A 12,144-nucleotide genomic window follows, 5' to 3' on the forward strand; every position below is an offset into this window, starting at 1 on the left:
GTCCTTCAGTTGTATTTGTAGTTTCACTACTGAAGAAACCAAATTCAGTGTATGTCATTGTCTTGGTATGTGCGGTCTTTAAAATGAGATCTCCCTCAGCATGAATTAAGAACTTTGTTTTATGTTAAATGAAGCTGTTCTAGGTACCACAGGACTTCCACCCCGCTGCATCTCGTCAGTAGGAAAAGCTGAAATTTGTGCCACAATTCTAACTCAACTCGACTGTTGGTGGTGAAATAACACCAGAGACGTCTACCTCTGATTTTTATTTTTGTTCAACCCTAGAGTCAATCACAACACCATGAAATTGGATGAATTGATGGATTAATTGTGGACCCCTTCCTAACTCGTGACACATGTGACTTCTACCTGGAGAGTCGATGGCAGGATATGACTCCTTGTCTTCCTCCAGCAAGACCTCGGCTGGTACCTACACACAGGGATCAGGTTTAGCGTCATAAAACTGTTACTAAGAAGAAAACTATATAGATAGATACTTTAAGACAGGCGGTCTGTTATAAACATATAAAGCTAGTTTCTGTCTTTTACCTTGGTCTCTCCATCCTTGACATCTATTATTTCAACTCTCTTCTTATCAGTGCTTGTATCCCTGTTAGATGAAACAGGAAGTAATTAACAAAGCAGAAGCCAATAAAAAGTGCTTGGAACAAATGTGACAACTGTCTACACAAATGCTCAGACGGGAACAGAAAATAAAATGCGAATTATTTAGGTGTTTGAAGCTGTACTTGGCGCTGTTCTTCCTCTTCTTGGCCTCCTCTTCCTCCTTCTGTGCCGTGTTGAGGCTCTCCGCGTCTGCCAGGTTGTCAACGGCGATGGCCAAGAAGACGTTTAGCAGGATGTCTGGTCATGTGACTTAAGGAGAAAACACTGAGCCACATGAAAAACGCACATGGGCTTTAAGAGACACTTTCTCACACAAGCAAGCGTGGAAATGTGTATGCGTGTGTGTGTGTGTGTGTGTGTGTGTGTGTGTGTGTGTGTGTGTGTGTGTGTGTGTGTGCGTGTGTGTGTTATTGTGCCCAGAAGGATACAGTTTCCACAGATGAAGAGGATGATGAAGTAAATGCAGACCACCATTCCAGAGGAGGAAGGACCGCCGTACGCCATGATACCATCATACATCACCGTGTTCCAGTCTTCTCCTGTCAAGATCTGGCAAGCACAACATACAGAGGGAGCGCGACAACTTACAACGCCAGATAGACAGTAATGTGAATCCTGAACAAGCTTATCAGTCACTGTCGTAATTCTTGCAAATCGTACCTGGAACACAGTGAGCAGGGCCTGAGGGAAGTTGTCAAACGTGCTCCTTTTGGTCACAGTTTCATCAAAGTTGAACTTGCCCCCAAAAAGCTGCATGCCAAGCAGGGAGAAAATAATGATGAAGAGGAAGAGCAGCAGCAACAGGGAGGCGATGGACTTCATGGAGTTGAGCAGAGAGGCCACCAGGTTACTGAGAGACGCCCAATGACTAGAGGAGAAGAAATATAACACAAGTTAACGGAAGGATAGACACACAGAATACTAAACACAAGGTGTGACGGTAATAAGGGGAACATGTAAAAATGATAATATTGGTTAGACGAGGCATGAAGACCACATTCTCCTGCTTCAGGCGTGATGTATACGTGCTGCATTGACGAGGTTGTTGTCATTTTTGACGCTCTTTTGCTCACCGTGTCACCTTGAAGATCCTAAGGAGTCGTACGCAACGGAAAACAGAGATGCCCAGCGGGGACATGATGGCCACCTCCACCAGGATGGTCTCTACGATGCCTCCGCACACCACGAAACAGTCAAAGCGGTTAAACAGCGACACAAAGTACGCCTGCAGCCCCAAACTGTACATCTTCACCAGCATCTCCAAGGTGAACATCGCCAGGAGAACTTTGTTGGCTACGTCTGGAGAGAAAGAGGACTTACTTTAACAACAAATCCTCAAACATGTCATAGTTGAACAAAGTCAAGAAAAACTGACGGGAATACATGCTTTACAAAACCTGAATAGAACAGAATAGAGAAGAAAAAGAAAAGATACCCTGTACTTTGGTCAGCCAGTCCGGCTGGTTGTAGTGCTCAGAGGCAATGGTGAGTGTGTTGAGGAACACCAGGATGATGACCAGCCAATAAAACGACACAGACTTCACAGCTACTCGACACTTTCTGCGGCAGAAACGGTTCCATCGTCGCGACTGACGACTGACAGACAAATAGTCAATAGTGAGGATATGTACGGCCAAATTTAGAAGAGTTCACTTCAAAAATACGACTTATTAATCAGCAACAATAAAAACTTTTGTTTCTTTCGTCGAGAATCACATTGAATCTTACCAATTTTGGAATGAACTCTTCTGACTTTGGATTTCATGTGTATGTATTTGATTATGTTTTCTCACATATACAGTTATACATGAAATAACACAAATAAGCACAATATCACTGTAACATATGAATTACAAAGAGTACTGGGTGGATGTTAGGTGAGTAAACGGGGGAAAAAACACAATGATGAAACTGCAGCAACATCAGGATAAAGACTGATACAAAACATGACAGACGTCGGATCAATCGCAATAAAGTAGATGAAAACTTCGGGGATCTGAGCAATTCAAATACGAGATAAGAATGAGTCATGCAAGATGAGTTGAATCACATATATGAATGAAGAAGGCATCAACGTGCAGTATCATACAGTACCAAGGTACTAACCTGCACTTTGACTTAGTAATTTTTTGACTGCGGAGGATAGAAGATGAGGCAACTTGAAATAAAAGGGCAACAACATGTGTGATTGTGCACTCTGTATTTGAGTCACATTTTTAATATGTACAATAGCCATTGTGTCTATCGACTGTCCTTTGTTAACCTCTTTTTTTGGCTCATCATAGCAACAACACTGTATGTCACACTCACCATAGCGGCCCACAGCAGGGTGATTTGTTTTCCTCTCCGTTGTGATTATCTGTGTTTGCCGACTCTGTCTCACTGGGCATGCTTGCTGTGGTACACACACACACACACACACACACACACACAAGAAAAAGTAACGTGAGACTATGAGGTGCCAAGGAAACAAAGAGGTGTAGGACATAAAAGCTGTGCCCTGAAGGAAACAGGTTCAAACAGATTCAAATTCTACTAGATTTTCCGATTGACGCATGAATTTTTTGGTTTGGCTTGGTTCCTTATTTAGAATTATATTAGACTGAAACTATTATAAGACTCAACTGAAAAAATAAGCAGTTCTTGTAAGCCTTCACGATAAACTGCTGAAAAAATATTAGCTCATAGGTCAAGCCAAACCACCGGAAAAAAAAAAATGCAGGTGTAAATAGAAAATGCTGGTTTTAATAAAAGCTAATTCAGCCAGGGTTTCCTAATTTACAGAATATAATCGTTCTCAAAGAAAGAGTATCTGACAATATCCAAAAATGATGAATTATAAGGTTTATGCATAGATCAAGTCACACAGTGAGCACATGCTGCCAGACCTGAGTCAAATTGGACTTTGTAAATAATTCTTGTAATTTCTTTCAAGCATTTATCGAGTGGAAATATAAATATTGTTACTCATATGAAATAGTTTAATTGTTGAATCTTGAATCTTTTTAGTACTGACTGCGTTGTCCAGTTGATATATTTGGTCAGACTATTTGGTCCAGGTCTGTATGCTGCAACACGTATTAGTTACATAGTCACAGGGTTACAGCGTACAGTATATTGGAAATCATATATACTGTACATGCATAAAATATATTTTTTTAAATGACAAATGAAAGGAAAATGATGGTGATTGGAAGAGAGATCTGTACACAAATACTTTGACAATTCTGTTTATTTCCGGCCCAAAATATATTAAAAAGAGATGAACTGAAAACATGACTATGTTTTACTAGAATGTTTTTCAGGATGCAATGTTTAAACTGATACTAAAATAAATAAAGTTTAAGAAGTACATTATATACAGGGATGGGTCAAATGCAGAGAATAATTTCCCCACTGTGGGACGAATAAAGGAATGTTTCTTCTTCTTCTTTCATTCAACTTTAGTTTGAAAAATCTTTTTCTGTATCTTTTACCACTTGAAAGTGCTAATGCTAAACATTACACAGATTCATATCATGTTCAAGATGAATAGCAATCTCTCTTGCGTGAGCGTGTTGTTTGTAACATTCGCATTATCGTTCCTGACAATGAAAGCGCCATTTCCCATAATTTGCTATTCGGTACACATCCCCCTCCACTGTGACATGGAGGCTGGAGCACATTTTCCCTCCATCAGCTTCTCGCCTGTTGTACAACACAAAGTGTTGATTCATATTTCACTAGAAAGGCTGTGTGTGCTGCTGGGGGACAATGTGACGCAAAGTTTAAAAGGAGGTATTGACAATTGATGATTAGGTGCATGTGCTCCATGAAATGGATTTGCTTAAGCTGAGGATGGTAAGGATTAGACATTGACTAATGCGACACAGGGTTTGCAAATACAAAAGCACAAACAAAAGCATAAAGCAACGCACATGCAAGCAGAGGCGCCCTCCATTACAAAGATGAACTGTCCCATATGAACATGCCCAGACACTCACGCGTACACAAACGCATTTACCATGTGTCTCTGTGGACTGAGTGAACCAGCCAAACTTTCCTTTCTTCTTCTCAGTGAGGTCAGCCAGCGTGACCCCTTGGTGTTACCAACATGCAGTTCACACAGCCAGACAGCAGAGGAAGCAGTGAGTCAGTACGCGGCAGAACAAGAGAGACAGCTGCAATACAAACTACAGCACAGACACAGCTACCATGTCCAGGAAAAGCTACCAAACAAGTGTACGGGACACAGTAACATCCTCTAGCCATAAAATACTATCTTTTCCTACTACAGTAAATCATTGACTGCTAACAGGAAGGGGGTTGACACATAACAGGAAAGAGAAAGGTTAAAGAGACGATACAGTACAGGACCAATGTTTTGGGGTATTAACAATATTTAAGTGCTGACATTAGCATAGAAACTCACAGCACAGTTTAGACGGGATACTTGCTAACTGAAAGAGGATATGTAGTAGAGAATAGTTGTTTAATAGTACTTAATATCAGCCAGGCTCATTTAATGCAGATATACCAGTATTGGCGTTTATGTCAGCCGATAAATAACAAGAAAGTACAGTTCAGAAAAGCCATTCATATGTTTGAGTAAGTTTTGAAACAGAGTCGAGAATACATAAGAGTGCTGACTGTAGAATGTCCCACTCAATACATATATCTTGGTCGCAATTCTTTAAAAACCAACCATACTATATCTGCCTCATAAATCCCCTCAGTTGGGCAGAATTTTAGCCCGATAAATTCTGGACAGAGTAACAATGAATACAATATTAGACTGGAAAGGATTAGCAGCAAACAGAACGTCAGAAAGAAAACATAAGATTGAAAGCAGAGAATAGAACAGCTGCTCGCAAGAAGAGAAGATGTGAAGACACAAAAAGGAAGAAAGAGGGGGAAAAAAACTACTGTCAGCAATAATCTACAGACGTTTTTTTTACAAGGCACACAGTCACTGCAGGAGTTAAGGAGAGAAAGCTAGTGTGTTGTCTTGGGTGTCTACAACAGCAGCAGCAGCAGAGGTAGAAGCAGGGCAATTACTGGAGGATGTAAAAACTGACATTACCCACAATGCAACTCTACCGCCAACAATTTGGTCTGAGAGTCACGTGTGTTACGTTAGTAGCTGCACATGTAGCCTCAAGCGGCTAGCCCCCATCCTATTGAACAAAATATAGTTGTGATAAAAAAGGAAATGATTGACCTGTGAGCAGACCTATACATCAATCAGTATGAAACTGAAAAGCCTGATACTCATTACCATCACCGCTTTGCTTGAAGTCAATGACGGTGAGGTAAGAAATTAATGTGGAAGTAAATTCAGCAGCTGCTAACCTAGACACAGACTTAAAGAGAGAAACAGAGAGCAAACAATGCTAGAAAAAGGTTTTCTATATTTTTTAATGATGTCCTTGTGAATTGGATACATCGAGCATTGGGAGAACTGATCATCTCAAAAGGCAGCTGTGTAAATGATCCCCTTTCCTTCATCATTCTATCTTTTATGTAAGTGATGGGTGACAGGGAAATTTAAAGAGAGAACTGCCAATTAAGGGTTGTATTCATTCAATCAATCAATACAGCAGTGGTCGTTGCAAACACACCTGGCTGAGGTCTGCACTCTGCTGAATCCTGAACCTTTCAAGTTATTAATGTAAATGTGGTTTAACAATTTTAGGATTAAGGAATGAAATACATGGCGTTATATAAGGAGAAAACATACGATGATTAAAGGTGAACAACAAAGAGAGAACTTGAAGACATGTTGCAATTTTTCATAACTGCATTTGTCAAGAATCTGTTATGACGCTTCATACAACCACCCACAGCTCAATCATTCAAATATCAATCATTTAATCAAATGACTTAAGTCAATCCTCATTTCAGCTGTAAACACAAAGAACTTGTCTGCAGCGACCACCTTCAGTTTACTGTACCGGTCAAAGGTCAAATAGATTGTTTGAATTATGTATTAGATCCTTTCTCACCGGAAAACCAAACAGGGTGCAAACATTCTGTTCCAACAATAAGCCTCCTCCAGATCAGAATAAGCAATATTTCTCTCTCATGCATACACACACACACACACACACACGCACACAACCAAACGTCCACAGTTACCGCTGCGTTGTCATGGCAACAGCACACACCAGGCCACACCACAGAATAGACCGAAATTCACGGCACTGCTGTCGCCCACATTCTTTGTGGTACCTCAGACATCGCCAGCGTGGCTGATGTCACAGTTTTCCAGAAGAGAAGTTTTCCTTTTAGAATCCAGCAGCACTGATGCAGGAAAGTGAGCAGCACATGTGGTTGGTGGTTCAACAAAAAGGGGGTCACAACTGCCCTAACTTGCAGAGAGTTTACGTCTGCACTCATCGAGAGATAATCATGAGCATCTGTGTGTAATACAGACCGATTCTGCAGCACTTTGTGGTTCACATCAATATTCAGGAGGCAAACAGAAGGAACAACAGGAAGGATATATTTCTAATCTTGACCTAATTAATGAAGGTAATAGAAAGTAGAAAGGTACTGTAAAATAGCTTCACTCAACTCATTTTGCCAGAAGAGAAAGAGTCAGACTTCGTGAGGTGAATGTTTTAGGTGGTGAATGTCTCATTTTGGTACAATAACTGTTTTCTGGATTCCTTATTGGAGTTTTACCAAACTGCACATCCTGGAGAAAGATATATTTTATTGAATGCATCTTTGTATGGTGACATTCATGTGTTTTGTTTACAATCTGCAACATGTGATATGGTCCCTTTGTACTGAATATAAGACTTGATTGTGGTTGTTTGTCATTTCAAACTGCAACGTGTCAGCGTGTCAGTATTATTTGGCCACTCTCCACATGCTTAAAAGAGTCGGTCAACATCGAATTGTGGGAAAAATTCTCGTGTTATTGGCGAAGCCAGAGCGATTTGTCCCAGATACATAGAACATCTCCTTTATGATACATGAAGGCAACGCATCAGTGAGCTTGTCCGAGTGGAACAACAACAGACGGATGAGTAATGGTTTGCCCTCCTCACCTGCCTTCTTTCACTATCAAATTCAGAAGACTCACGGTTACGCTTGCCCTCCTCGTCCCCCTCCTCCTCGTTCTCGGGGTCGATGTCCTCGGCCTGGGTGATCCAGTCCAGGTAGCCTTTCAGGTCTTCCTCTAACTGCTGCTTCTCACGTAGCTTCTGGAAATCTCCCCGAGCCTTGGCCTTCTCTCGCTCTTTGGAAAACTCTCTGGATAGGGCGGAGCATAACGATTGTAAAACCTGATCCAGATAATACTGTGCTGGATCAGAACAAACACCAAACAAGAAATCTGCCGATTTTATAAACCTGCTTATCCTGTTCAGGTTCACAGAACTGATAATCATATGGCTACTTATATTTTTAAATTATAACGTATTTAACCATTTCATATCGTGTCTGAAAATATTCGTAGTGTTTGAAATTCATTTGTGGAATTTAGCACATCAAAACAAGCCTTAAAAGCTTTTTGCACAGCACAAAACAAAGAAAAGCACCCTCAACACCTACCCGCTCAACACACCCAAAACCAGGTTCAGAACAAAGAAGGATCCAAAGATGACCAGACTGACAAAGTAGACCCAGGGCAGCTCAAAGCCCATTGCATCATTCATCTAAATAGAAACACAAGCAGAGAAGGAGAAATATTAGACACGGTTTATTTATATGCTTTGGTTCATAACTGTGCATATATTGTCTTCTTTTTTATGTTTTTTTTATTTATTTTAAAATTGCATACAATTCTTTACTGTTTCATAAAACTTGGCGTCGTGAATTGAGCTACTTTGCTCTAGGAAACCCAAAGACCCTCACGAACACCTCATGAAAAGACAAATATCTCATACATTTACTCCATGGACATTTACAAGGACCAGTGTAATTCCCCCAAATGTTTTAGAAGGACAGCTGCTTTAGTGTTTCAGCCATTCAAGTAACAACGACTAGTTAATGGGCATGGATGATGTGTGGCTGCTGTTTTTCACAGCTTGTGCCAGTAGAAAATACACCTCAACTCACCTGCACCTTTATAAACCACACGTATTGTAGATAGTACCGTATGTATAGCTTCTGAATGCTCCAGGTATTTAAAGTTTACTTTCAGGCACAGCCTTAACAATTATATTTTGAATGTAAGTAATCACAGTATAATTGTGTTGATTTTCTGAATTTACCTCTTTTTTTTTTTACATCTTGCTAAGCTCAAGGGAGCCATGACTCCAGTACTTTAACTGTAAGTCATACTGGAGGCAGTTCAAAGTCCATAATGTCCTTCAGAGGGAAAGAGCTCTACAAAGAGCCACGACTAACACTGGAGCAGGAACTGTGACCACTAGAGGGCAACACGTGAGAGACGACTGGGATAGTAATGAGGGGAGGACATATTAGAGGATGACTTATCTTTTAGTAATGAGGATGTGGTACATGACCTCACTACAGAGCTAAAGTGCATTACAATCAATCTGTTTGGCAAAGAGAAAGTTTGTCCATTTATAACCACACACTGGCTTTTTATACAGTCTGGATAACCTATACACACTTGACACTTAACTTTTCTACGTCCCATACATGCATGTATGCAAAACTACTTAAAAACTCATATTACTCCTGATAAAACACACCAGCTGGCAAGGAAGAGACAACTCAATGCTTCGACTCTGCCTCCAGCAACAGCACAATACAGCCAAGATATTGAATAGAGGTCTGTATCTATCTATCCTGCTTTAAGGTTCGTCTCCTTCTTTCAGCACTTTGACAGCAGTATTTGCATGGGATTGCCATGGTAACACATACAGAAGTAAAGCGTCTGCGAGGGAGAGAGAAAGGATGACACACAGAGGTTCATCATTTCATAGATGAGGGTCTCCATCAATAAAAGGGTGTGGGTGGATTCTGATTAAAACTCATCCTGAGTTGGGTTTCAATGCTGAGTGTTTTTGGCAAATTATAAGCTGTTGTTGATTTTTGCTAATGAGAAGCTGAGGGTTTTGAAGTGAACCTGCCTTTTATTTTTCAAAATCATACATGAGCTTGAATATTGTAGGAGAGAGAAACCGAATGTCATTTGAGAAGTTATATGTTGAAGTTTCTTGTCGCGCTCAGATTTTCAGTTCAACCTTGTAATTTATCTTCAGACATCATTATTGTGTCCTGTATGACACAACCCTTTTGTATATGATCTTAAGTTTAACCATGTTACATAACAAATTATAAAAAAAGAATGAAATGGTTGTGTATTATGTAAAACACTTGAAAGGTGCTGCACAAATAAACTTGCCTCATCAATGCACATTACTTTCATCATGTCACATTTTTCATAACTTCAATAAATTTGGAATACTACCATCAGTTAAAATATAACGTCTTATATAATTCAAAATAAGGAAACTTGATTATCTTTCTAACAAATAAAGCAGTTCTATACGGTCATGAAAAATATGTCACCTTGTTTTCACCTTTAACCTTAAAAATGATGACATCGACATAGTTTTAAACATGCCGGAAGTAACACAGTATTTTACAAGGTTTTGTCAAAATCAAAGATCTCAAAAGTGACACACATGGGTTCATAAAATAAAAATATGGCCCCAACTGGGCTTCATCAGAGTAATTTGGATGCAGAGTGGCAGATTACCCAGTAGAGAACGTCGGTCCAGCCCTCCATGGTGATGCACTGGAACACAGTGAGCATGGCAAACAAGAAATTGTCGAAGTTGGTGATGCCGTTGTTGGGGCCTTGCCAGCCCTCTTTGCAAGACGTACCATTGAGCAAGCAATGGCGGCCGTGCCCTGAAACCGCACATGGCGTGGCCTCTTCTTCCCCGAGGGCACCTGGGGGCACAGAGTTAGACAGATGAATCGACGAATCCACAGAATTGTAGCTGGCGCATAATAAAAGATTTTAAAAAAAGAACGGAGCCTTCTGTTTAAATGACGGCTTTTTCTCTTCTTAAATCTCACTTTGTACTGAAATTGTTTTACAGCACTGCCATTATAAAACTGGTCTTAATCATACTATTTTATCATCTCCTTTGACTGGTTATCATCTACATTGGCTTAGCCTCCTACTACCATTTCATTCTTTTGACTGCATTCATTTTTCATAATTGCGCTTTTCTTTTTTCCTGCTCCGTTTATCTAAGAGCATTTTCCTTCGATTTTTCTTGAAAAAGCTTCCGAAATGAATTATGATCGACATAATTACTCTGTAAGAAGAGAATAAAACACAGTTATTTAAGCTAATCACAGTCAGACCAGACCACAGAGATCGGCAGTTCATGTATACCTTAATAAAGTCCTCTAGGTTACATTTCATTACTAAATGTTCTGTCATGCAATCATTAAATAAACATTACAGACACACATATGCATAGTCAATGAGCCCACAACATGTTAAACTTCCTCCCCTCCTTGTTAAAATATACACCAAGCATGCTTTTACACACAGATCCTATTGTTTTGTAGTGGACACATGTGCCCTCCATCCAAACGTATGAGGACCACAAGCAACAGTAAGTGCCTTGCTCACAGCAAAGAGAGCAGACACGAGCGAGGGGGCATTGAAGGGAGCTTCCATCTCGCTCAGTCATGAACTTTTGACTTAAGTCTAGAATGCTTCTCCTGACGTCCACAAGCAAACACATCAAAACAGATCAAAGCGAGAAAGAGGGGGAGATTAGGAGAAAGGTGTGTATGAGAGAGGGGGAAACAGAGAGTGATACTTTAGCCCACACATCTCTGTGATTTAAACAGCCACACTCGTGTGTATGTACAGTATGTACATGCTTCAATCAATGTATCCTTACTCTTCAATAATTCTGGCATGTATGAAGCTTTGGTACAGTTATGGTTACAGACTCTCCCCACCGACCTACACTTAACATTATCAGTGTAATTCATTTGCCAAAAAAAGTTAAAGATGAATTTGACTGACAGCATTATTTTTTTCAAATTTTCAATAATAGTAAAACGTCTGATATTGTGAAAGCCCTAGTTTGAAGCAATGCTCGAGTAAAAGTTAAGCCTGTTTACATAATAGTCAGATATAATCACTGGATTTAATCCACCCATCTGTTGCTCTGTCCTGTTTTGCTTGCCACCATTCACATACTGGGAACATGTGTCGACATCATTGACAGGGATTAAATCCTGTATAGATGAGATTTATACTCCTGTTCATACTGTAGGTTGGATGTGGGACTCGCTGTAAAATCTGACACAACAAAATTATACCAAAATCAAAGAAAACCACACATTTCAAAGAAAACTGCTATAGGCACGACCATACCTGTTTGTATCACGTAGCATGTTGCATGCATTTTGCCAATGAAGAGCTCCAGGCCGATGATGGCGTAGATGATAATGACAAAGAGGACCAGCAGCGCGATGTGAAGCAGGGGAACCATGGCTTTAATAATGGAGTTTAAAACCACCTGTAAACCTGCAAAGGGAACACATGACAGACATATAAATGGGCTGTGTACCCAG

At 40.2% G+C, this 12,144-nt stretch overlaps 1 protein-coding gene across 1 annotated transcript in view; it reads right to left on the reverse strand.

The window, feature by feature from the left end:
- The window catches only part of cacna1db (calcium channel, voltage-dependent, L type, alpha 1D subunit, b), a gene marked incomplete at both ends in the record, with an annotated part of 63,719 nt that overhangs the window by 23,110 nt on the left and 28,465 nt on the right, over window positions 1-12,144 (reverse strand). Inside the window, 14 exons of the mRNA XM_079272789.1 lie at window positions 370-430; window positions 550-610; window positions 750-864; window positions 1,056-1,176; window positions 1,288-1,495; window positions 1,701-1,926; window positions 2,063-2,223; window positions 2,734-2,760; window positions 2,938-3,022; window positions 4,631-4,705; window positions 7,700-7,869; window positions 8,170-8,273; window positions 10,292-10,488; window positions 11,945-12,097. Coding sequence (XP_079128915.1) covers window positions 370-430; window positions 550-610; window positions 750-864; window positions 1,056-1,176; window positions 1,288-1,495; window positions 1,701-1,926; window positions 2,063-2,223; window positions 2,734-2,760; window positions 2,938-3,022; window positions 4,631-4,705; window positions 7,700-7,869; window positions 8,170-8,273; window positions 10,292-10,488; window positions 11,945-12,097 — 1,764 coding nt within the window. The remainder of the gene's footprint in view (window positions 1-369; window positions 431-549; window positions 611-749; window positions 865-1,055; window positions 1,177-1,287; window positions 1,496-1,700; window positions 1,927-2,062; window positions 2,224-2,733; window positions 2,761-2,937; window positions 3,023-4,630; window positions 4,706-7,699; window positions 7,870-8,169; window positions 8,274-10,291; window positions 10,489-11,944; window positions 12,098-12,144) is intronic.

The sequence above is a fragment of the Melanostigma gelatinosum genome (genome assembly GCF_949748355.1).
Source record: "Melanostigma gelatinosum genome assembly, chromosome: 8".
In the NCBI taxonomy this organism is placed as follows: domain Eukaryota; kingdom Metazoa; phylum Chordata; class Actinopteri; order Perciformes; family Zoarcidae; genus Melanostigma; species Melanostigma gelatinosum.